The sequence below is a fragment of the Aquila chrysaetos genome, chromosome 16 (genome assembly GCF_900496995.4).
Source record: "Aquila chrysaetos chrysaetos chromosome 16, bAquChr1.4, whole genome shotgun sequence".
NCBI classification, from domain to species: domain Eukaryota; kingdom Metazoa; phylum Chordata; class Aves; order Accipitriformes; family Accipitridae; genus Aquila; species Aquila chrysaetos.
Window position 1 is genome coordinate 16,134,552 of NC_044019.1, and position 26,409 is coordinate 16,160,960.

Sequence of the window (26,409 nt, forward strand, 5' to 3'; positions counted from 1 at the left end):
TAATACACATATGCCTTGCCAGGCAGCCGTTTAGTATAATCCCCAAGTTTTGGCAGTAGTGCCAGGATTAAGTAGCATGGATCACATATAAGCTGGAAGATAAATAAATAATAGATGCTGTCACATTTTATTTGAAATAGAGTTGCATATAAAAAGAATATACAATAATTTAACTTTAATAACTAGATTCTCTTGTACTATACATAACAGAAGTGTTTTCATTTGTATTAAATAAGACATTTTCAATATTAGGATGCAAAATTAATCTTCTTTTCGGCTGTCTTGATTTATGGAGAAGAGTTGCTTTCGTTAGAAATTGAAGTTGAACTTTCAGTTTCATGGCAATCTGAAAGAAATGAACCCAGAGTTACCGATATGTTGATAATGAAGCATTACTGGCAACATAAGCAAATAGTTCCAACCAAACTGTTGCATTTAGATGACTAGCATCGCAGTGCATTAACTAAGCAGAACATCTAGAAAAGCTCTTCTTCACAGTCCAAATGTGCTACTGGTATATTTGTAACATCTTTTTTTATACTGTTACTTGCTCTGCTTTCTCAGAGATTACCACTGTAGGTCTGTTACTCATCCAGCAAAACTAAAATTCTGATAATGCCACAGGTTGCCTGCATTGCAGATTCAGTTTATTGCAATGTATTTACCATATTCACATTATCATTCAAGCTTTTTATATTTGAATGCTTCTTCTTCGCCTGCCGAAGGCCTTGGATCCCACGTTGGTTGGTACGAAGTTGTTCTTGCCCACTGCTCCTGACCTGCTCAGAAAGTCTGCGAGACGATGGGTCACACAGGTTGCTGTGTTGCATGCCCTCTTCTGTGCTGTTACGCTGCTTTTCAAGAGGAAAATAAAGGGTTAGTTCCTGAAGTACCAGCCCTGCAGACAATGAAACGTCAGTAAGGGATGCTACGCCTTAGAAAGATTTTTCAGTAGAAGTAGGCTTGCTGTGCAGCCAGCATTTGCAACTTTTGTGTGCACAGCTTACACGCTCTAAAAAATGAGTCTTTATGTTTTTCTAAGTGTCAGTCTCAGTTTACAAAAGGTGGCTGAGCCCTTCCTTTCTTGGGCGATTGGACTGAAGACTAAGCCAAGCCAGATTTTCAGCAACGCCCGAGCCGTTGCCTGCCTCCAGCAAGTCATTATAACCACCAGAGAGGTGTCGAGGAGGTCCAGGTCTGGAGCATTTACCCAATCCCCACTTCCTCCAAAAGCTGAGATCTGTGTTTTGTTGGTAGTGCCGCTGAAGGACAGTAGCAGACACTGCTCTTCAGCTTCTCACTTCAACACCTATGCTCCACGGTGCCCAGAAAATACAAGAAATCCTACCATCACTGACGACAACAGGAGATTTGTTGGTGACTGCGGTAGGGCTGTACCTGCGCAGCAGCTCACCGGCTGCTTTCAGAGCTGAACCACACATAAACATACTGCTTCCACGTATTTAATGGGAATGTGGGAACCCCTCTTTCCTGGGGTTAGACCTCTGTCTACTACAGCACTTCACCATGGGAGTAGTTCACAGACTTCAACGGGATTAGTTCTGTGCTCAGAGTTCAGCCTACAGCTAAGAGTTTTGCTAGATGGGGACTTCAAGGCATACGCATTCACACAGTCCTTGCTTGAAGAATTTTCTACTAAAGCAATGACTTTTTCTTGCAGTAGGAGGTATTTTTTCCCAGATAATATTAATAAACTGTCTTGTAATAATGCTTAACAATGAATACTGTTCATAACCTCAATGCCAATTTTTTGGAACAGGCCTCTGACTACAAGATAGATGCAGCGCTGCAACAGAAGAACTGTAAAGAAATCTGGTTTTGGCCCTTAATTTACAATTCACCTACATTATATTGTCTTGAATTAATAAAAATATTTTAAAGATACCCGAGTTTTAAATATACTAGTGTAAAGCAAGAAGGAAAAAGGAAAAGAACACGGAATTCTTACCTGGAAGTGTTCAGTACCCAGTTTTAAACAGGATTACATTTCTAGTTCGTTTGAGCAAATCTGTATGAGCCTTTCCTGATTCCTTTGCTTCTCAGGATCCTTACTAACAGGATTGCATGTATGCCTGATGACACCAGTACATATGAACGTATGCATATAATTTCAATTTCTAAGCTCTCCTTCAACTTTTCAAGAAATTAGTGGCATTGCCTCTCTTGAACATTAAGACAACTTGTAAAATTTTGCTAGCCTTACCTAGAAATCTCACATTCTAAAACAAGTTATTAAACCAAGCAGATCTAATCCTTATAGAAAAATAGGTTTATTGAACAAGTGCATGGGCAAGCACAAAAGAAGAGTCTACTTGTACATTTAGCAGCCAGAAATGAAGAGCCTTGTTTAGAATTTTTTTTTAATCAGGGTCTAAGGAAATCGCTTGAAATGTCAAGGCAGTGCTGTTCATTTTTTTTTTTTTCCCTAGCTTGGTATGCATGTTATGTTCTCTGTCTTCCTAACATTAGGTCCATCTCAAACATTCTCTGTCGAAAACAGAATCAAAAGAACATAGCAAAGTTAGCAATCAAAGTTAGATCCACATGCATCAGGTTAAAAAAGGCAGAAGGGGAGAAATAAGCATGTCTAGTTGTTTCCTAGGGGGTCCCCATAGTTTGCATAGCGTTCGTGTTCCAGGTCACTCAGCACATTTCGTTTCTTGCCAGGAGTTCCAGCCCCGACGTCAGTGCGAGGGTAAGTTTGCAATTTGTGCAATTCTTGAGACAGTTTGCCCAGCACACAAGTACTCAGACTGGCACAGCGTTTGGAAATAGGTCTATCCAGGCTGCAGGGAGGAAAAAAAAACATGCCCAAAGGGAGAGTAATCTCAAACATGCATGTTCATGCGTTTCTTCCCTAGATAAATATCTACAGTTAGGAAACTAAAAAAAAAAAAAAAAAACCAAAAAAACAAAAAACCCAAACAAATCATAAAACCCCAAAACAACCAAAACCCCAAACCCTCCACATCACATTCCATGCAAGGAAAGTTCATACAAATGCAGTCAGAAGGAAAACACTATATTTCAATGAATTCAACTTTGTTGAAAAGCAAGTTCATTAGCCTTTTGGATGCTCAGAGTCAGAGGTCAGGAAGTTTTACTTCCCATATATTCAGCATGCTGTTCAGTCTCTCATACATCACCACCATGCTTTGCAATACAAATCCTGTTAGGATAAAGCAAATGCTTTTGCATGCCTTTGGTCTACGGGGGAGAGCGGCGCTGCGCTGCGTGCATTAGGGGAACGCATCCCCTCTGCCAGGGACTTCCCATGCCTTACAACAGCATGCACTTTCACGACAGAGAATCCAAGAGTGACTGAATGGCCCCTAACACTCCCACTAGGAAGACATACCTTGTGCTGACATATTTTAACATAACCCCCTCATTCAAGCTCAAATCGCCCTCCTCTTTCAGTTGTAAAAGACAGACAGAAGCAGGTTAACTAGGTGGAAACCATTCTCCTGATACCAACATTAGTATGTCTCAGCAGTATCATCCTTTACCAGTTAGGTGACCACAGTTAGTAACCCCAGAAAAGAAAAAAATCTTGACCTGCAGAGGGTCTGCTCAGATGGCTTTTGCTAAATATCAAGCACATAACATTTCCCCCATCGCCCTTCTTCTGCCCCAGGACTGCAGTCCTTACCTGTTCCCCTCAGAAGCTTGCTCCAGCTCTTCTGCTGTCATCTGTATGAACTCTTTCACCAGCGCATTTAATAACCTCCGAGCTTCGTAATCACTGAGCGTCACTCGATCTGTTATGGACTCCAAGCCAGGTCTAAGCAGAGGCAAGCAAAACAGGATGAATAAAACCCAGACTGCTGCAGAGAGCCACGCACAGGAGAGAGGGGTTTGTCAGGCATTACAGCGTGTCATTGACAGTGTCTTTCACTGGTGTGAATATGTAAACCATCCTCATGCACAGCATTAGGCGTTTTATATATGTAATAAGAAGCCACAGTGTCAAAAATAGCATCAAAAGAACGCACCTTTCTCATTCAATGTAGTCTATTGCCCTCCTAGACCTCTAAAGAATATTAAGTATTTTCATGCCACTCAGATACAGCACTCAGCAACAGGACCAGCTCCTTACCTGACTGGGGCTGCCTGGAAGCTATCCATCTGGCACACAACCAAGGCATAAACAGCAAGGAAAGATGAAATCTTCAGCATAACCATGATTTCCTCTCTACAACAAAGAGGTACATCAAGCAATGGCTGTTTTCCAACCCTCTCAATCCTGTAAGTTCTACTAAAGAGGTCACAGTTTCCTGGCCACAAGTAGCACAAATACTAACAGCTTTTTTTTTTTAATATTACCTTTCCATTTCTTCTGATTATTGCTATTGTGCTTTGGTTTTCTCAGAATCTTAAGATAACTTAGCAGCATTACAAGGGATAAAAATGCAGCTTTTCAGAGCTGCAGCTCCGTACAGCTATCTGCATTCAACTTAATGCAAACTTTCCCTCAAACTGGCAGAAAACGCGTTCTTCTGACTGACTGACGCATACAATGTCATAGTTGGCGTGTCCGACACGAACAGCACAGTTACGGGATATGAGTCACAAGAAAAAAATAAGTGTTCAGTGTTTAATATTTTTAAGAATGAAGTGCCACTGTTAGCACTTTACCTGAAACTGCTTGCTTCTTGGCAGTTAGCACACTAATATGCCAGTTGAGATTACACTCTAAGAATTAATTAGTTAAATTTCAATAAATATTTCTACTCTGAAACCAGAAGGAGGGTAAGTTAAAAATTAGTCATAACAACAAAACCTGGAAAAAAGCAACCCTGTGATTGAAGATACCTGCTTTGAGATGCACCTCTTGCTCTCAACGCATCAGTGTCTTAGACTCAAAGGGGCACATCCTTAACTACCACGTCAGCTTCATTTTTGCTAGCTCCCACTTCTCGGTGCGCCTCCCCGGAACGACGAGGCACCTTCCAAAGGACGTCCCGCTTCCCCGCGGGTGCCCGGGGCGCCCGGACTGTGCCCGGCACCGGGCAGGGCTGTGCGCGGAGAGCCCTCCTGCGTGCCTGGCGGGACGGCCCACGTCGTGCGGGCGTGGGAAAGGAAGAGAGAGACGGAGGACTAACTTTCTCCCCCTTCCCCCGGCTGGCTCCCTCGCACACGCGTGTGCCCGCCCGCGCGCACGCACACGAACGAAGGCATTACGGCCCCCTGCCGCACCCCGGGGGAGAAACGGGACAAACGGGACTCACGCGACCCGCCCCGGAGCCGGCCCCGGGGGGCGGCGCGGTGCTTGCGGTGCTTACCGGCGGCGCGGAGCGGCGCGGCGCGGAGGAGGATGCCGGTGTCGCCGCCGACCCGCGGTACCACGCACCGCCCGCCGGCTCCCCTTTATACCTGCCGCCGCGGCAGCCTGCGTGGGCGCCCGCGCGGGCCCGCCAGCCAATCACCGCCTCGGCCGCTCGACGAGGCCCGCTCCGCCATTGGGCGCCAAAGCCCGGCTCGGCGGTGACGTCATGCCCCGCTCCGTGAGCGTCCCATTCACAAAAAAATCCGGCGGGGGGCGAGGCGCCGCCGGGGGCACTGCGGGCGGGAGGGAGGGAGGGAGGGAGGGAAGGAGGGGGCGGCCATTCACGCCGCGCGGCCCGGCCCGGCCCCGCTCCCCCGCGGGACCGCTCACGCGTGGCGACCTCTGCAGCAGAGGGACCGCATTGCAGAGCGGGGCCGCTCCCTCCCCGGGATTCCCCCCCGCCCCCCCAGGGCCGCCCGCCCTCCCCGCAGCCGCCGCGGCTTCAGCGGGGAGCCCGGTTGTAGCCAGCCGCCCTCCCGGCGCCCCGACGGCACCTCCGGCCGGGCGGGCGGGGGTCCCGGCCGGGCGGGGGCCGGGGCCGGGGCCGGACAGGGTGCGCGGCGGCGGGGCAGCGGCAGCGCTGACCCCTGCCCCGAGGCTGCACCCCCGGAGCCCCTCGCTTCCCCGGCAGGGGAGGGGGCTCTTGCGGCCGGCGCCCCGGAGCGAGGGACCCTCGGCACCTGCGAGCGGCCCCGCGGCGGCAGCGAGCTGCTCTCCGCGCTGGGCGCCGCCGGGCGGCCGCACCGCCTCCCCCGGGACGGGTCCGCGGCGTAACTCCGCGCTCCGACACGAAACCATCGTCCTCATCGTCACCGTCACCATCATCACCACACACCTCTAGGGGCAGGTGCAGCGCCTTTCCGTGCACGGAAGAGGCAGCGGGGAAGGGGGGGCCGCCTCCCGCCGGCGGGGATTACCGGGCAGCTGCCCGCCGCCCCATGCATCACCCGCGGAGGGCCCTTTGTCACGGCGCGGGGGCCCTGCACCTGCCCGCGCAGGATGTTTGCCCCGGCGGCGTGTTTGCCCAGGCGCAGCAAGCGCCCGGCCGCCGCGGGGCGGGGGGGGGCGGGGGGGGGGGGGAGGACGACGGACGGACGACAACGGCCACGGGGAGACGCGACGCGAAGCGACACGACACGGGGGTGGGGGAAAACTGCTGCCGGCCGGAGCGGGCGCGGGGAGGGGGAGAAGGGGGCCGGGCGGACTGCTCTGCAGCGCCTGGAGGCGGAAAGCCCCTCCACCTTTCCCTGCGGGCCGTCAGCCGCAGGGCGTTTGCCGAGGGCGGCGGCACCGGCAGGCCCCGCCGGTGCGTGCCCCCACGGCGGAGGGAATGCCCAAGCGCTATCCCGAGCCCCGGCGGCCGCCGGCAGCGGGGGGGGGGTGGCCCGCAGGGACCGCGCCCGGAGGAGCGGGGCGGGGGGGGACGCTGACCGTCCCCGGGACCGCCGGCCCGGCGCGGCTCCGCCCGTTCCCGCCCCGGCCCTCGGTGCCCCGCGTCGCCGTGGCCCTGCACCGTTCCCGGCGGCGGCGGGCACCGCCCGCGGTAGCGGCGAGGAAGGCCGGTGCCGCGCTGCCGCGGCCGCCGCCGGCGGGGACACGGCAGCGAGCGGAGCCCCGCGCACCTTGCGCGGCCGCTCCGCGGGACAGGCGCCGAGCGCAGCTGGATCGCTCGTTTCGCTCTGCGGGGACCGCCCGGCGCTCCTTCGTTCGTGTTTTTGCAGAAGGCGAGGTCGCGGGTCGGTCCCGATGGCGGGAGCCGTGCGTTTCACCTGGGGCGGGGGGGGGGGATGAAGTTGGGGAGAACCGCGGGGCGGGTGGTGTTTTGTTGCTGCGATTTTAGCTTTGAAGTTGGAAAAGGCACACGGACATAACTGAAAACGCCCGGCGAGCCGCTGATCAGCCGGTGAGGGTTTGTTCTTGCCGCCCTCGCTGCCAGCCTTTGGGGTGCCGGCACCCGCTCAGCCCCCCCCGCCCCGTGTCCCCCTCCGTCCCAGCGCAGGGCGGCACACCGCCGGGCTCCGCGCAGCTCCTCCGCGCTCGTTTTGCAGAACGACGACTGCAAAACCGTTCAGTTTTGGGGGGGTGGGGTGGGGGTGGCTTCTGGGTTTGGTTTTGTGGGTTTTTTCCTAACACGTCTTCGTAGCTTTTCCTGAGTTACGGCCCTCGGGGGTGGGGGAGGTCGTGCGCTCCCACCCGCCGAGCTCACCCGCGGTGATGGGAGAGAAAGGAGCACGGCGGGGGGGGGGGGGGCGGTGCGGGTCTGGGCACAGCCTGTGGGGCTCCGACGGGTCCGAGCTTGCTCCGTGCCCACAAGCACCACGGGGCAGCTCCGAGGGAAGCTCTCCCCGCGGAGACCCGGGCTCGCCCCGCCGCAGGCGCTGGCGGAGCGGGGTGAGGGGTGCCCGCAGGACGAGGGGTGCCCCCAGGGCGAGGGGTGCCCCTGCCCGGGGCTTCCCCCCGCCTGCTCCCTTAGCTCGCTTTGCGGGCCCCGCTGGCCCCCTCCCTGGGAGGCGGACGGCTCCTCCGTCCCCGCACAGGCACATTTAAAATTTCGTTTTAAATAGCAGCTCCGTCGCACGTAGGCTCCTCACGGGAATCCCCCGGGAGAAGGAGTTTAAGTATTTGATTTTAAAGCTCTTCCGTTTCCAGGACTCCTACTCTCATTTTTAAGCTAGTTTTTCTGAGGTTGCGTTTACGACCATTAGGTAGCACCCGAATAAACGGCTCAGCATCGCTTTTGCTGTTTTAACGTGACTTGTACAGCTACACCGACAGAAATAAAGTGTAGGAACTTAAATGACCGGGCTTCCAGTCAGACATTTCTCTCTCTCTCTAACCCCACCGTTCCTTTCCTCTTCCTATGTTATCAGTTAATCATTCACATTTCCTTTGGAGATTTATTTACTCCTTGTCCACACAGAATATTCCTGGTTTAACCTTAAAAAATCCAGACGACTCTGTTGTAATAGCAGATTTCAGTTCTTCAGGGAGGAAAAAGTTAAATTTCATTTTGTGGTTGATTCCAGTCAGTTCAAGTCCTTTCCTTGCCAGTGCGACTCAGCCTCGGGCTGGAGCCTGTAGAATGCAGTGATTACAGGATTTCAGATGCCAACATTTCTACTTTAAGCTTTCACAGGAAGAAACGTAAATTTAAAGCAACAGGTATGAATGCCAATAGATCTACTTTTGTGCACGTATAGATGAAATAGTACTTGGATGTTGGCAAGCTCTTTGGCTGCTCCTTGCCAGAGCTAATGGAGGGACTCCCAGCTGGAACGCTTGTCCTATTTTTGCCCCTCAGCTATACGTTATCTGGTCTTACCAGATACATTTTCTTTTTGCAAACCTCTCTTCCCTTACACGTAAGAGGGAGAAGGACAGTTGACCAGTTTGTCTATTTTTGTAGCTGTAAAAAAGGTACAGGGTTTTCACAGGATAATGGTCTCCTGTCACTAGATAAATCCAAAACTAGAGGTTAAGTATTCATGGAACAACTAGCACAGAGGGGTACATCTGAGCACTGCACTAGGAAGGGAAGACATTTTACTGAAACAATCTGTTCCAAGGAACTTGTTCTGCTTTTTTCAGTGCCTGGTAATATATCAGGTAAAATAATCGATGGGTATAGGATTATTTTTTTTTTTAAAGAAATCAGATGATCTAATGCAACCTGCAGCTCCAAGTAAAAGGAATTTCCTCTTCAAAGAATTTTATTTAAATTTGTAGGGAATAAGAAAAATCTGTCCTATTTTAAAGTGACTTTCTTTCTCTACACTAGATACAACGTCTTACAATATTCTACTGTCTGATATTATTTAACCAAAACATTTTAAAGTGCAACCATTTTTTCTACTCTAAATATTGCCATTATTTCAACAAGCCATAGACACTGTAGTGAGGTTCTTAAATGTTACCAGCTGACATTCTGTTAAACAAGAATTTCACATTTTTATATTACATTGACATTTTTGTTCAATAATAAAATGTAATTCTTCAAGACAGACAAGACTGTGAGCTGCACAGACAAAATTTCCACTCCCAAGAATGGTTCCTATCTGACAAGAGAGGACCTACAAAAAGGAAAGGGTAGACAGTGACGATGCCATGATGCACAAGCACGGTAAGTTCTTCACAAGGGAGGTGAGCATGATTCAGGTCTCTGCTCTCTCTAAGCTTGTTCTTCATAGCACCTAATTAAGTCTTTTGTAGATAAGGACAATTCATGATAAAACCAGCTGTAAAAATCACATGCTTTTCCTTTAGGAAGAGAAGCTGGGGAGGTACTTATCTGTGTTTCTGGTGGATGCGTAGTCTCCATGAATGACCAGAAAACGCTACACCCAAGAAGACTCTACAAGCCACGTCAGGGAAAGTGAGCACAACTGAGCTGCTGTGAAAGCATCTTTCCAATGTTTCATTGTAATTTGTTCTGCAGAAAATTATGTAAGCTAAGCCAGAGTTAACAAGATCATACTGTTGTAAAAGCAAGCTGTATATTAACAGGAGTATCGTGCTTAAGGCCCAGGAGGTAATCCTTACACTCTACTTGTTGCTGATAAGATCTAGGTCTGCTAGTGTACTCTGTTCAGGACAGCATGCTATACCTCAAAAAGACTTGAGCAAGTTGGAGAAGGCCAGAAAAATACCACTAAGAGTTATCAGAGATCCCATAACACAATTTAGGAGAACAAACTCTAAGATTGGGGAAAGCGTTAACAGAAGGAAGTACTATGGAGGAATGTGATAACAAAAATATAAATACTTGCCATGAAGCAGTAATAATCTACACTCTGGTACTATATTCACAACAACAAAAATATATGGGTTTAAAAGGCAAGAAAGGGGATACCACACAAGAAAGATCTTTCTACAATTGAGATTAATGACATATAAGAATAGGTTGCATTGCAGTTATGGCATATCTTTCACTGGAGGGTGTTATGGCATGGTAGCCTAACATCTCTCAGGAGTTACATATATAGTTGATATGCTCTGGGGAAGGAACATAATCACCTAAATATGCTCTCTTCATATCTTTCACCTCCAGTTTCTGTGATTCTGTAATTTTAATAGCTAAGAGACTGGCTTAAACTCTGAAACGTAATACCTTACCAATCATTGAAACTTGTTAGCATTTGCTTTTGCAAAACTTACATCCCCAATTGGTCTAATCCTTTGCTTAATTCTGCATCCATAGCCTCCAGGAGGCCATATTCAAATTTAGAATAAGCTCACATCAAGCTTATCCACACAAACAATATTTTATCTATCCGGTTTGAATTCGGCCCAAAAATGAAAGCCTCTTTTTTATAAAAACGCAGTACTTTCCTGAGAATCAGAACACTGATATAGATCCCAACACTAAAGCGTTCCCTTTTTAATGGACATTAAATCTGGATTTAGGTTGCTTCAGTGACTACTTTTAAGAAAGCGGAACTGCTGTTGAACTAATTACTGAGAAAATTATGAATCAGTCTGGAAGCAAATTTTCTTCCAAAATGCCTTAGAAAAGCTTCCAGATTGATGTACGGAAGACATTTTAAACAGAAGATCAGTGTTGCATTGTTTTAATCTCATTGAAACATTCCTACTGAGCTTTTTTGCTCAGTAGGTTTCGCAGCAGTTTCGCAGCAGTTTCCCTGTATGTGTTAAAAATCCAGTGCAGAATAGTATTTCGAAACAAACGGGGCCACGCTGTCCTGCACTGAGGTTTGCTTGGCAAGGCAGAAGGGGCAGACCACAAGGAAGCTGGCTATGGCTCTGTCATCTTCCATCCTGCATTACGGCAGCTCAGCCTCTGAGCAGGTTCACAGAGGCCCCAGCCCTATCTCACGCTACCTGGCAACACGCTCCCACCCTCTGACAACTGGCAAAACTCAGCTCGCTCCAGCCAGACCCCGTTCTGTCCCAGGCTGCACCTCCAATAGGCTGACAAGGGGAATCCCTCGAGAGGAACTTGCAGCTCACCAAATACAGCCAGGGTCAGACCTGCAGCGTGACCGGGGTAGCACAAAGGGGATGAACTATGGAGGAAAATCTCACTCTGAAAATATTTCAAAATCAGCACCTATTTCCACTCCAGTTCTATGCATTCTGCAGGTAAGATAAGAGTTGAACAAACTCCTTATATGGAAAACAACCTCAGCACAGAAAACTAATGTTGTTAAGCAATAGCGTAGTTATAAAACTTTGATTTGATTGCTTGCACAAGTGCTATGCTACTATCTTGCACGTCATCAGAGCATGTCAGCAAAAATATGGTGAGAAACTACATCCTAAGTCCTCAAGTTAATCCCATGCTTGTCCTTTACAGGTTATAAGAAAGTTGGAAGATCTCATGTCATCATTTCATTCTTTCTCTTTGACAGTAGTGAGGTCTGATTAAGCCACAGGGTAACTTAGTATTTTTCTCAGTCCCTTCCAGGACCATTCAGTTGTCCTGGCAGTGTCAGGCACTACAGCTATACACCCCTGCTGTTTCCAGCACTGCCCTCTGTGTGAGGAGGACCGTGCGATTGTTTCTCAGCTGGCTGAAAAATTGTGTGATTCTTGACAAAAGGAACTTGTGCAAGGGCAGCGATATAGCTTGTACCTTCAGCTAAATCGGGGACCAAAAAAGGTCTCTCTCCTTTCAGTGCTGGTAAATAGTACATGAAGGCAAAGGCTATTACAACATAATATTTGGTAATCTACTTACAGCAGAGTTTCTGGGAACCAACAGTCATATGAGACTATCAATTAAAAAGATAAATTTCTAAATTTATGCATAAAATTGACTAAAGTATGCCCTGAAAAAGTCAGCAAATAAAATAGCCAAAACTATTTTTGAAGTTACAGTCTTTAAGCCAGTGTCATAGCTTTCTGAGTCCGCCTGACAAACATAGAATATTTAGGCACAGTAGGACTGTGATTAAGGAAAAGGGTTTTTTTTCAGCAACCGATCACCAAATTCACAAGGGAAAATATTAGATGTGTTTTTCTGTTTCAGCAAATCTATAAAGCACCAACATCGTTATAGGCTTAGCTAAGGAGATAATTGTAACATAGAAATTGATCATTCACTATGATGATATAGGTGTGTTAAAAAGAGCTATGTGAGTGTAATAGATAATGTCTGCACATGACTCTAAACTTGGCAGTGGGCTTACGAAATTGATTTCTTCAGTGAGAAGCATGCCTATTTTGCATACACCTATACAGATCTCTTGCTTTTCCCTGGCCTGCCCTCTAAGAAAAGGAGCAAAATCTTTGCATTTCTGGCTATAAAGAACTTCTTTTCCTGTATGACATTTTATAAATAATGGCATGACTTCACTGGACAAGAGACATTATTATAGGAATGAAAAGCACTTTAGCCTGATAAAGGTTTACCTTGTTTTCTAGAAAAAGTGCAGCAACGATGTCAATGCTAAAGAGTAAGAAAGCCGAAGCCTGCTTCAAACGAGCTGAATACAAGTTTGTGAGATACTTAGTAGAACTTGGAAACTACTTAATTTTTCTTCCAAGAGTGTAACAGAGTTATCATCAGGATCTTAATACTGTTACTAAAAACCAGCCACATCTGTCGGTGTATTTCTTCAAAAGTCTAAGCTATGTATATGTATGTGTAGTCACTCCCCGTCAAAGAATCGCTTTCTGCTTTTCTTGAGAAGACAGGAACACAATCATTTCCTGTTACTTGATTGTCTCCAACTTATCCTTACAGAATTTACAATGCAAAGTAATTGTAAATCTTGATGACTAGAATGTTTTAGAATTTAATAAAGATACATGCTTTAATGGGTTTCTTTACTCAGCCATCATTTTTTATAATTGAAATCAAAAACCCTTTACTCATCCTATGAGTTTGCTCATTTGATCATCTGTGATTAAGATGAGTAAAACCTTCCCAAAGAAGCAATTCAGCACAAGCTGCCCCCACACTTCTGAAGGAATGAAAGAAAAAAAAAAAAAGGATCAGTCGGAAACTGGCAAGGAATCCTGCCCTTGGATAGCCTGCCATTGGAGTTTTGCATCACTAAACCTGCGTTCTTAAGTGATTTCATCTATCTACAAGGGTTTATTTATCACTTACTTTTGACAACTTTCAGTCATATTTATCCATGCTGGTCCTTTCGTCCTCCATTTAATAATGCTTACTTTAGAGGTTCTCGGATCTATAATCTTGGCTGATTCACCACCTTTTTGCATTTGGCTTGACCAAAAGGGATTTCACTGTTCTGCAATCATGCTCTTCAGTTTCTCTTCCTCTGTTACAGTGGATAACACTACCGTCTCTTCTCCATCACCAGGGCTCAAACACTACAGTAAAGTCAGTTTTGCCTGTTCTCTCCCCTGCTTGAAGATAATTGTCAAATCTTGTCTACTTTTTTCACGATACAAGTCTATTCCTTCCTTTTTAGCCAAACATTTAGACTTTTCTTCTGTATCTTTTCTTCTCTTCTTGGGTCTCTCCTATGCTATTTTCCCCCCCTGTTTTTCCCCTTCAAAATGCTTGCTGCCAAAACTGTCAATCACCTTTCCTTTCTTACACAGATGCAGTGGAAATCATGACCATCTAAAACTTCAGGTTCATGTGAAATATTACACACTTAAATAACAGAACATGGAAGATAAGCAGTAAAAATCAATCAAAGCAATAGTACCTCCTCTTACATTTCCTCAGACACTTTGAGATGCAAGTATCGTCTTATCGAGGGGAGGATGAGGGGAGGAAAGTACCAACTTCTTTTTTCCAAAGACAGAAGCTTATGTACATAAATGGTTTACATCCTTCTAACTGAGACTGCAATAATAACCGTATGCATATATACCATACTGTACATCATATAATTGCATGATGTATCTGGAACATTAACATTTTCACTATAATCAACAGCAATTTCATCTTGCAAGTTAATTCTGTATAATATCTGTAGTCTGTGAATTACTCTTTCTCACTCTGTTTTGAAGTGTTTTCTGACCAGCGAGTCTGTATGCTGAGCTAAAGTGTTTGGACACCCCCTCTTTGTTTAAATGTGTGTAAGTAATTAGGTTTAAATCTATCTGTTTGAGTCTGGCACCTCTTGTTTTAATCCTCGGCCATCTCTCCTCATTCTGCTCTGGCTGGAGCCAAGCTGAGGTCCTGAATCTCTTGCCCTCTGGTGAGAAATCTTAAGGCACTGACATTGAAATACTGACATTTTTTGCAGGTATGGCACAAGTAATTCAGTTAAGACACCAGGGAGTATCATACTGGAAGAAAGGATGAAGAAATAACTTGAAAGAAGAATGAAAAAAATAAACCTCCAGCAGTGCTCAAGCTCTAGCAAACTGGGTAAGATTTTGATACAGGACGCTGGCTTTGACACATGCTTTACGGGCATTTTGCAGCTAGGACAAAGAAAGATGCTGAGGCAAATCAAACTGACTGCTTGTTGCATGAAGATTCACCTGAAAATCAGAGTGTCTCACTGTACTGACCCATGGAAACCAGCCCAGACCCTGGTCCAGCCAACCAGCCCAACCAGCCTTCAGTGCATGACAACACACGGACATCGACAACTCCGGCTAAGAAAACTGGGTCAGCATCGTTGCACTTGCCTTTGTTAAAAATTACTGGTGTGTTGTTCTGTAATATACATGGGACATTTATCTTTCCTTCTCAAACATGAGCGAGTACACTCTTTGAATTCTGTTCTCCTTTTACACTTCATAGCCTCGGGGTCTATTCAGCAAGCACGCAGATAGCCAGTTTGATTGCCCTGAAGCCTTGCAGATACCTTGCAACCAGATTGCCAGCCAAAAAGCGATACTTTGTAATTTCCCAGCTTGCCTCCTTGTTCCCCTGTTGTACCCGTAGCTCTTACCTCCTCTCTGTCCTCCCAAAGCGATGGCCTTTGCTGTGTTTGAGTTCTTGACCACCTGCCTTCTGAGCAACATCTGGGGCCCTCCTCAGCTTTTGTGCCATGTACTCTCAGGTCAGTATCACCACATTCGAAGCACAATGTCCCATCGCAGGAACGTACTGAGAATTAAACATTCAATAGTTAGATTATCAAGTACATGGTGCATTTTGATCGGTCAGGTTATTAATGAACTTCATCAGCATAAATTCTTTTATCAGTTTAGATCTTACCAACGTTTTTATGAATCTACGCAGAGATATTCAGTTGGATTCAACATAGAAGAAATCTCAAGTTGGAAACAGCATAGAAATTTTACCAGGGCAGGAATGCTTCTGTTGCGCCTAAAATTGCTTGTAAAACAGCAGTAATGGAATAGCAAAACCAGTGCAAGTGGCAACAAATCTGAGTTTTTTATAGTGTTTTAGCAGAATGCCGCACTGCACAGCAGCATCGCTTTCTTAGCTCTGCATGATCTTGGGTCTCTTCAGCAACTCGAGCCCTCTTTCCTGAGGCATTATCCCGCTGAGTAACAACAGCCCTTACGCATTAGGTATGCGATTTCCTTGCCGCTTGGTCACAGGACCAGGGGACGTGTCCTTCTGTGCCCAGCTGCCTGTCAGTGCGGGGACGCCAGGCCCTTCCTCCCTGGCCGCTGCAGCACCCTGGCATAGCCGTTAGCTGGGTCGGATGACCAGAGGCCAGGCTGCGCAAGGCAGGGAATGACAGCCACCACGCGTGAAGCTGCCACGCACCCACCAGCAGGAGTCTGCACATAGGCAGGGTGAGGTTGGAAAGGGCAGAGCGGGAAATGCAGCGGGATTTACCGGCTCAAGGTTCCTCAGAGCCGAAAAGGCTCTGGGAAGGACATCTCAGAACTGTGGATTTTTGCTGCTGAAGAGACTTAATAGCAAGTAACTGCTGCTTTTCTCAGCTGCCAAGGTCAGGGCATGAAGCACGCGGTCGGCAGTGGTTTTTCAGCACTTCATAAACCCGGAGGGAGCAACTTTTCATATTATTCCAGGCAAAAAAAAGAGGCAAAACCCGACCCGCGTGGGGGCCGAGACCCCTTTTCTGCCCTCCCGCAGGCCACAGGAGGACAGACCCTTCCCAACGCTTCCCGGACGGGTCCGGGCGGGGCGGGCCGCGAGCCCGGCACGAGCCACCAGCCGGGACCCCCGCGGCGGGCACCGGGACCCCCCTCCCACCCGCAGGCGGCAGGCCGGCAGGCAGGCGGGCAGGCAGGCAGACAGGCAGGGCGGCGGGGCCGCCGCCGGCCGAGCCCGGCCCCGCTGCGAGTTCGCGCGGTGCGGTGCGGTCCTGGCCCGGGCCGGCCCGGCCCCTGCCTGACGCGAAGGGGCGGAGCCCCCCGCGGGCCAATGAGCGCGGGGCGGCGCTGCCACCGCCCAATGAGGGCGGCGGGCCGGGGGCGGCGGCAGGAGGAAGCGGCGCGGCGGCGGCGATGTGGCCGGTGGCGGGGGGCCCGGGCCCGGGCGCGGCGGGCAGCGGCACCTGCCTCCTCCTGCTCTTGCTGCTGCTGCCGGCGGCGGCGGTGCTGGCGCTGGTGGTGCGGCAGCTGCTGAAGCAGCGGAGGCCGCCCGGCTTCCCGCCCGGCCCCGCGGGGCTGCCCCTCATCGGCAACATCCACGCCCTGGGCGCGGAGCAGCCGCACGTCTACATGCGGCGGCAGAGCCAGATCCACGGGCAGGTACCGCCGCTCCGGCGGCGTCCGCCGCCTCCTCGGGGCCCTCCGGAACGGGAGCGGGGCGGGCCGGGGCCGGGGCCGGGGCGGGCAGCGCTGCCGGCGGCAGAGCCCGGGGGAGAGGCAGCGGGGCGGGCTCTCCCCGTCCTGGGGCTGCCGCGGAGGAGCCCGGACCCGCACCGGCAGCACGGCGCGTCCGGCCGGGGGAGGCTGTCCCGCCGCCCGGCGCCGGCCCGGAGCGGCGGCGGGTGCCCTCGCCCCGGAGCGGCTGCCGGTTACGCCGCCCCGGGGAGGAGGCAGCGGCGTCGCGGGCGGAGCACCCCCGCCGGCTAACGGGAGCCGGGGAAAGGGCCCGGTACCCGCGCGGTAGCGGGGCCCGGAGCGCGAGGCTCCGGCAAAAGCGGGGCTGCGGTCAGCCCTTGCCGTGGGGGCAGGGGCAGCCCGGCGGCGGCGGCGAAGGGCTTTTCGCCTCTCTTCTGCCGGAGCTCCCTCCGGAGGTCGGCAGGGCGGAGGGGAGCCGCCCGCGAGCCTGGCCCTCGCTTTTCTGTTGTGGTTTTGGTACGATGCGTACACTGGTGTCCCGCTGCAGATGGAAGTAACTCGCTTGTTTCGTATCCGTGAGCCTTGGACACGCCGAAAGGGCTTAAAATCGACCGAAGTACAACCACCAAATAGCGGGCACTTGGATAATCCAACGTTTTCACTGAAAACACGTTGCTTCAAAGTACCTTCAGTGGGATATTTGCAATACTTACTTACAGTCAATTAGTATAACTATGTAAGAATGGATTTTTTCTTTTTTTCATACTTGCTTATGTATCAGGTGTTTCTTTTCATCAGCCAGTTTCAAGCAACCAATCTATTCTTACAAACTTCATGAAAGTTAAACCCAAACTAGATCTAGCAGGGAAAGGCAGGCAGGTGTTAGCACTTGTAAGCGTGTATGTGTACACGTACGTAAACGCACACACACGTAGGTACGTTTTGGTAGCAGCTGGCCAGCCAGCGCGCAGACCCTGGCCAGCCGTTCGGCGTGCCCATGCATCTCCAGACTGTAACGCCTGTGGTGTTTTACTTGGCAGGATTATCACTGGGGGCCTGTGAAGGACTGAGCTTTGTGTCCAACAAACAATCGTTTGTCTAGAAGAATCACGTCCTTCAAACTGCTAGAGGTGTTTAAATATAACACCCCTAACAAGCAAATAAAACTGTTGCTAGAACCTAAGTGCGTCAAAAGCTTTTGTCCAGATCATTTATGAAACCTACAGCACAAACAGAATAAGTCACAGTCTTGTCATGAATGAGAAGCGAAGCAATGTGCATGAATTAAAAGCGTGCTAAATGGCAGAAACAAAAGAATAATATTATCTTTTGTTTCATTTATTTTGGCAATAGAAAAAAGTAAATGTGTTTCAAGCAAAATACTAGGAGAAATAGAATGGAAATAGGAAGGAAAATGTCATCAAATAGACTAAGCTTTCTACTTGCCTGGAATACTGTGTGTAGTTTTAGTCACCTGCCATCAGAAAGGATCCTGCAGAATTTGGGGGAACTTGAAGACAGCATATCAGGATTTGTGGGGCTCTGGAAAAATACAATGAAAGGGTTTTTTTTAAAATTATGTATGACATAGGAAGAAAGATAAATAAGCTATGATCAAAGTATACAAAACTCACAAGTGGTTTGCAGAAATATTTTGGGATTGTCATCTTGTCACATAAAAAAGAGCCATTATAACAGTGAAAAATACCAAGTTTGCTAAAACAAAATAGTTGTAGAATCATTTAGGTTGGAAAATACCCTTAAGATCATCGAGTCCAACCATTAACCTAACACTGCCAAATCCACCACTTAAACCATGTCCCTAAGCACCACATCTACATGTCTTTTAAATACCTCCAGGGAGGGTGGCTCAACCCCTTCCCTGGGCAGCCTGTTCCAATGCTTGACAACCCTTTTGGTGACAATGCAGTTGTCACAGAATGCATAATTAGGCTAACACTATTTCATATTGTGGAGGTCAACAGCACTGAGATGAAGGAAAAACTAGAGATTTGTATAGGTAAAAATACAGATTTATAACGCTAAGAAAAAGCATGGAAAGGGATACAGGATTTCAATCTTGAGTTTAGCCTCGTTTTTAATTTTTAAAACTTAGGTTAAGATTTTCATTTTGTTTATCCTGTATGTGCCTTCTGCAGGATGTATTGCATCTTTCTCCAAAGCATCTAGTGCTAACCACTTCTGGAAACGGGAGATGGGACTAGCTGGGCTATGCTGTCATTTGTTGGCTGTCATCACGGCTCTCACTTCTATCATCTGATGGTTCTTTGGGAGCCTGTGCAAAGTAAGCCGGTGTCCAGTTTCAGAGGTAGAAAGGACTGGGTGCAGCTTGGTTGTCTTCACAACTGACACCACTTCTGTGCCTGCCATTGCTAAGTGACATGTTGGAAGTCTTCGTGTTATGAACTTGTAGCTTCAGTCATAGTGCCCTTAACCAAATTAAGCTACTGGAATTTACCTTTACTCAGGCAGGGAGGAGGAGCAGATACAGTAGTAAAGCTTTCCTCCCTCCAGTGAAAATCATCTCAGCAAATTAGGAAAGTAGACCATATATGTACTTTGTTTCTAGTTCTTATTTAAAAACTCTACCTTATATCTAGTAATGTTATATTATATAAGTATATACTTGTATCTACTAATGTTAGGGGACAGTACATTTTTTCTGAAAAATGTGCCTTGTTGTACCAAATTCATGTTTTTTTAATGACCGTATGAAAGCATCCCCAGTCCTTACTTTGGAGAGCTGGTCATTTTAGGTGCACAGCAAAGAACAGAATGTAGTGTGGGCTAATTTACTTTACCTTTTGACAGAGTAAATTAGCTCACAACAGACTCTACTGTGTAATGCCACAGTTATATCACCTCTGGTTACCTGTATGTCCTACTGAAGTTTATTCAAGACTGTATTTTGCATTGATGTTTAGTGCTGTTTCACTTTTTCATTACTTGTTTTTACTTGTTTTCATTATCTGTTCTTAAGATTTGATTGTAATAGCATTTTACAATTTTTATTATTTTTTTCCTCCCAAAGATCTTCAGTCTTGATCTTGGAGGTATATCTGCTATTGTCCTGAATGGCTATGATGCAGTAAAAGAATGCCTTGTTCATCAAAGTGAAATTTTTGCTGACAGACCGTCTCTTCCCTTGTTTAAGAAGCTGACAAACATGGGAGGTAAGTGCTAACGCCTTTTATATAAAAATGTAATTTTTGTCCAATAGATGGGTTTGTGATCACATGAAACATTTGCTTTAGCCGTTTTCTCTACTTCTTTATCTCCTTTCATAAAATACTTGATGCTTCTTTAAAGATATTCTTTGGAAAGGATTGTCACTCTTGGACTATGTTCCATAGCAAGATGTGTGTAATTTTTTGTCTCATTAAATAATTTTTATTATCTTCTGGGGGAAAAATAAAGCGTTTCATAAAATACTGTGTCAAAATATTTTTTCAGGCTTACTGAACAGTAAATATGGCAGAGGATGGACAGAACACCGCAAATTAGCTGTAAATACCTTTCGAATTTTTGGATATGGTCAAAGGTCCTTTGAACACAAAATTTCAGAAGAATCTATATTTTTTCTTGATGCCATTGATACATACAAAGGCAGACCATTTGATCTTAAGCACTTGATAACAAATGCTGTTTCAAACATTACTAATTTGATTATTTTTGGAGAACGTTTTACATATGAAGATACTGAATTTCAGCACATGATTGAGATTTTTAGTGAAAATATTGAATTAGCTGCTAGTGCTTCTGTATTTTTATATAACGCTTTTCCTTGGATTGGTATCTTGCCATTTGGGAAACACCAGCAGCTGTTTAAAAATGCAGCTGAAGTCTATGACTTTCTTCATGAGCTTATTGAACGTGTCTCTGAAAACAGGAAGCCTCAGTCACCTCGACATTTTGTAGATGCATATTTAGATGAGATGGATTGCAATGAAAATGATCCAGAATCTACATATTCAAGAGAAAACTTAATTTTCTCTGTTGGAGAACTCATCATAGCTGGCACAGAAACCACAACAAATGTTTTAAGATGGGCAGTGTTATTTATGGCTCTTTATCCAAACATTCAAGGTAAGAACTTTAACTTTTTGAGGAACTGATACACTTTGCTACTGCAAATTTCAAATGCTTTTTCAAAGTGGTGCAGTGATCTATAGTCATAACCAAAAAGGAAGGTTTGTATATATTATTCTATTGTATCATTTACCAAATATACTATGGACAGAGGCGAAAAGCTTATTTTATATGCAGATGGAGAGTATATCAAAAGTCCAGTATGATGATAAAATTTTAGCATATTATTTTGTGAATACATTTTTATGAAGCTTTAATATTTTTAATAAAGTATGTCTAATATATTTAAGTTTAGTGTTGTGATGCGTAATATTGGTTGGCAGATGTACTAATCTAGGTAGTTAATAAATAATAAGCAAATGCAATTAAATACGAAATTAATAAACTAAATGAAAAATATAAAAACATTAGCAAAAATGTAAATCAGGTTGTGGTTAACAGTTTAGGTATCATTTCTTTTTATCCTTAAGTGCCTCAATTCACAGTAGATTTACATATTATAGACATGTATATTTATACCTTTGGAAAAACAAAAATAGCATATAAAAATAAAAAGATGTGTTACAGTCATTCTGAAGCAAGACAGCAATAGATGTTTGAATATCAGCCCAGACATTTTGTGTAGAAGTTTGGATTTAGAAGTGAACAGTCACGTTTCTTGTTTCACAGCCTCCACTTTGCTTTTCCTATCAAAACCTTAGCAGTGCTTAGTTCAACTAGGGACTTTCAGTATTTGGAGAAAGAGTGGTCTAGATAACTTGGAAAGTTACTACTGATACTTTGATCAAAGAATATTGCTCTAACATCAATTTCACCATCATCATCCTTTCAGAATGGGGATAACAACATTACCTATAGCTATAAGGCTCTTATGATCTGAAGTTCTGCATAGGAACCAGATATCTTTGTGTATGAAAGATTGTATCTTCTTCTTATGGTAGTAGGTACATGACTGTATACCTTCTGATTTTCTCAGCTAGAATAAGTTTTAATTGCAATTGGGTGCACAAAAAGCAATTACTGTTTTAAAATTAGAGATGAAATTTTATATTTATGTTTAAGGTAAATACAGCTTTACTTGAAGAAAAAAAAAGAAAATTAAAATATGATGATAACGTATGTCAAGGCCTGGCATGCTATACACAGTGAAAATCATTCAGATTAAATAAAGAAGTTGATGCCAAAGCTCTTTTGTTGTGCTATTATCATTATTTTAAGTCCCATATTCACTGAGATGGTTAAAATATCTGGCTAAGCAAGTAGAACCAAAGTTCGCTCAAATAACTCCCAAAAGCCATAACCTCTTATGTATTTTCTTATTTTCATTTACTCAACTATTTTAGTTGGTTGATTAATTAATTGAACAGGAAGAAACTGATTAAAGATTAAAAAATAGGAAAACTTTCTTCTAGCCTAGGATTAAAAGCAAGATCTAACATGATTTGAGTTGTTAATTTTAAAAGCTTTGAGGGACATACTTAAGAGAAATATGTAGCTTGAGCTCACTAAGTACAGCTAATAATTTTTTTGTGGAGGCTTAAAACTGCGATTGCTATTTTTAACCAGTCAGCACGTTTCAGACGATTTAAAACAAATGAGTTTAAAAAAATTAAATGTTGCTTTTATGCTTCTGAGTTCCACTGATTCATCTATATGCTTTACACAGTATAATAAGAAAATCTACCAAAAAAGAAAAACACTTAATAAAATGTAAAAAAATTGTGTCTGATTTTATAGGTACTTAAGTTTTAGGATGCATATATCCATTGTCCATATTTTAGTTACAAATATATTAAGTGCCATAATTAGTCAATAGGATATATTTATGCTTTACATTATAAAAAAAGCCCAAATGCAAAAAGGTCCACGTATATCAAGGTTTCTGATCAGTGTGTCCTGGCTCACAAACAATATTCATATCTTAAACCAAGAACAACCTTATTCCTTCTCAATTAAGATCTGACCAAGATAGTGTTTTTCAATAAGGATCAAGAAAACTTTCTAGCTTTGTGTCTCCTATGCATTGGCCAATTTTGTAGAGATCCACTTACCTAAAATAATCTTCTGATCTCATATCTTGCGATACAATGAGTTTCTGAATTTGGATTCAAAATCAGTTCATCTGGATAAAAATAAAAATTAGTTACCTTTCATTTAGTTAGACTTTCTTTGTCCAAGTATTACAATATACACCGATATACCACTACATCACAGAATGTATTTTCACTAAGCTGCTTTTTACCTCTTTATTTTGATGTGAAACATTGTCACTTCAGGTTGAAAAACCTGGTGATTCTGGTAGAATTTTTCTGCCATTGTCCAGACTTTCATTATTGGTTCCACGTGAACTGTAAAAGTCCAACTTTGTTTTAGTTACGAGCTGTTTGGCAGTTTCAACAAAGAAAGTGTATCAGGAAGAAGAAGATTGAATGCCTTTGAGATTATTTAAATAACCTGTGAACTTAATTTTACAAATAGGTTAAAAAACCGCAGTGATTGAATCTGTTCCTTTTCAGTTAAATTCAGTCTCCTGTCCCTCTTAACTCTGTGTTGTATGAGTTATTTTCAGTTTAAGAGTGAATGATTTTGCACTGTGACAATTCTAAAGAATCATAACAGAACTAGACAAGGGAAAGTTCAAGTGGCTAATTTCAGTGTTATCTGTGTTCACTCAAGTATTTAATGTACTTATCTTTGCACTCTTTTGCTTGTTTCTTTAGTTTTGAAGAGCTCCAGAAATAAAAATATACACAAGCAAAAAAAAGTATGTTAAAACACAGTTTTACTGAGAATACTGGTATATATGCTAGTAATAATTCCTACTAGCGGGGTAAGGAATATAGAGTCTAAATTTAAAAGCTTATAAGCTACTATATTTTATATAAGATATTTCAAGTTTCAGTATCTTTTTTAAAAGTATATATTTTATAGCTTAAATTAAAAAATAAAGGATATTACATGATAAACATCAGCTTTTTATTCCTGTTCCTAACAGGGCAAGTTCAAAAAGAAATCGATTTAGTCATCGGCCCAAACAAAATGCCTGCCTTAGAAGAGAAATGCAAAATGCCATACACTGAGGCTGTTCTACATGAAGTTCTAAGATTCTGTAATATAGCTCCACTAGGTATTTTTCACGCAACTTCCAAAGATACTGTTGTGCGTGGTTACTCTATTCCTGAAGGCACTACAGTCATTACAAACCTCTACTCTGTTCATTTTGATGAAAAATACTGGAGCAATCCAGAAGTGTTTTGTCCTGAGAGATTTTTGGACAGCAGCGGACAGTTTGTCAAGAAAGATGCATTTATTCCTTTTTCACTAGGTAAGAGTGATTCCTTTCACTGTTCCTTTTCATAAATCTAGAAATGTATAACAAATAAGTGATGGCAATAAATCAGGAATGGACAGAATAATATAAAATATCCACAGTTCTGACGAAACAGCCATTTGAAAGATATTCAATATAATGCACTCTGGGCATAACACATTTAGCATAATATCTTTTATATAGATGAGCTCATTATTATATATAAACTAACAAAATAAAGACAGCACAATGTCATCTCAGTGGTCTATACATTTTATATCATTGCAGTACATTAAATATTATTGGTTTCACAATTAATAGTCATTTGCTGCTAAAGTCATTACATACAGGTGATTTACACAACCAGCTTTCAAATTTCAGCACTTAGATCAGCACCAGAAATTGCAGATTTTATTCAGAACTAGCTTGGGTGTCAGCACATAGCATTGCATTCTGTCCAGAGGAAATACTCTGGCAGTCCTAAATCATTATGGATTTGTTTTTTGATGCCTGTAAGAGTGGATAATTTACCTTATGTGTGATTTTCAACCTAAAAAATTAGGTGTTCCATATAAGCTAACTGCCAGGGCTACCTCTGCAGCCCTTAGAAAGACATAGCCTTGTGTAGAGGGTGACTTGGTTTACTTATCCGGGATACTCTTTCTCCAAAAAATAGGAGATAAGACAAGACAATTCCCTTGGAATAGAGGCACAACATCTAAATGGCCAAAGTTAGATCTGATGAAGTCCACAAGTTAGATTTGATGAAGTCCACCTTTATTGTGTATTCTATTACATTTCTTTTTGCCTGTTTGATCTCACCAGTTCTAGATGTTATTCATTCATCTGTGTCTTCCACAACCACATTTATTCCCTGTAACTAGTCCTACACGGAATGGGAACTAATATTTAAAGGCATTATCCAGACCTGTTTCATATCTTTCTACTTGCCAAGTTATAATAATTGCCAGGTAATAATGACTGGCAGTAGATAAAATTAAGAAAATAGTAGGGGACAAAGGCTGAAATTCACAGTATCATTTTTTTTAAAACATCTTCTGTCTAGATTGGCACTTCAAGACAAGATAAAGTAGCTAATAGCTTATCTAAATAAATTTGACAGAATTAGTTACTATGGCATTTGTGTAGCAAGAGGAACAAACCTGTTTCTTGCTGTAAATTATCACCTAGCCTCTCTTACAGAATACTACCACCAAGTTCATACAGCTCCTTTTAGAACACAGAAATGACTATTCTTATTCATAATAAGAGTGAAAATGTAATTGAACACATTTTAAGTCTTTTGAAAACCTTCTTTTCAATCCAGGAAGAAGACATTGTCTTGGAGAACAGCTAGCTCGAATGGAAATGTTTTTGTTTTTCACTTCATTGCTACAACGATTTCACCTGTGTTTTCCTCATGGCGTGATTCCAGATCTCAAACCAAGATTAGGCATGACATTACAACCAGAACCATACCTCATCTGTGCGGAAAGACGGTGAAGAGAAGGGTCTAGATTGTGGATCAGGTGGAGCACAATGCTCCAAGTTGCAGCTGAGGATCCACTTTGCCTTCTATTTCTAAATGCGTTCATGTCAGAACAACAAAAATTTAAAGGACTTGCAGATAAATTTTGACTATTGGTGTACAAGTTACTAGTTTCTTTTTACTTTGTTTTCAGAAAAAAATCCTCAACCAAAAACGTGAAGCACATCCTGCATTTAAAGTTGATGTTTTCACTCCAGAAGTCTGTTTTGAATCTAACTTCTGATTCAGCTTTTACATATTTAATTACTTAGCAAGCCATTTTACTTTGAGAGGATATTTTTATAAGCATGGAGAATATGGCTCAAAATGTTTATACTTGGATTCATCCGTGGAAATCTCATTTACATTATAACAGCAAAGCTGTTCTTTATAATTCTCCATTAATTTTACATAGCTAAAAAGGTTTTAAAGGTATCTATTTAAATTTCTGTAACTCAAAATAAACTATCTTTTCCAGCCTTG

General features: G+C 44.4%; 2 protein-coding genes and 1 long non-coding RNA gene across 12 annotated transcripts; 2 read left to right on the top strand and 1 right to left on the bottom strand.

Moving 5' to 3' along the window:
* Positions 1–275: 275 nt before the first annotated feature.
* On the bottom strand, positions 276–15,356 carry LOC115351554 (calcitonin). Of its 9 annotated transcripts, none has more exons than XM_041128996.1 (5): positions 15,199–15,335; positions 4,121–4,216; positions 3,674–3,805; positions 666–851; positions 276–346 (listed from the first exon to the last, which is right to left on the bottom strand). In XM_041128996.1, the coding sequence occupies exons 1-4, from the start codon at positions 15,297–15,299 to the stop codon at positions 692–694; spliced, it is 489 nt and encodes a 162-aa protein (XP_040984930.1). In that variant the 5' UTR covers positions 15,300–15,335; the 3' UTR covers positions 276–346; positions 666–691. The 9 variants fall into 9 exon arrangements, with proteins under 9 accessions (XP_040984930.1, XP_040984929.1, XP_029894240.1 ...); XM_041128995.1 differs by having other exon boundaries at positions 666–854; XM_030038380.2 differs by lacking the exons at positions 276–346; positions 666–851 and adding an exon at positions 2,273–2,807 and having other exon boundaries at positions 15,199–15,356.
* Positions 9,282–13,129, top strand: LOC115351555. The gene is made up of 2 exons (XR_003926851.1): positions 9,282–9,470; positions 9,614–13,129. It is a non-coding gene; the product is annotated as an uncharacterized LOC115351555 (long non-coding RNA).
* A 1,473-nt stretch (positions 15,357–16,829) lies between the features above and the next one.
* On the top strand, positions 16,830–26,036 carry LOC115352090 (vitamin D 25-hydroxylase). Of its 2 annotated transcripts, XM_041128994.1 has the most exons (6): positions 16,830–16,942; positions 19,138–19,283; positions 20,031–20,172; positions 20,453–21,085; positions 24,084–24,413; positions 25,726–26,036. In XM_041128994.1, exons 3-6 carry the CDS (start codon positions 20,166–20,168, stop codon positions 25,899–25,901), a joined length of 1,146 nt encoding a protein of 381 aa, XP_040984928.1. In that variant the 5' UTR covers positions 16,830–16,942; positions 19,138–19,283; positions 20,031–20,165; the 3' UTR covers positions 25,902–26,036. The 2 variants fall into 2 exon arrangements, with proteins under 2 accessions (XP_040984928.1, XP_040984927.1); XM_041128993.1 differs by lacking the exon at positions 16,830–16,942 and having other exon boundaries at positions 18,831–19,283.
* The last annotated feature ends 373 nt before the right edge of the window (positions 26,037–26,409 follow it).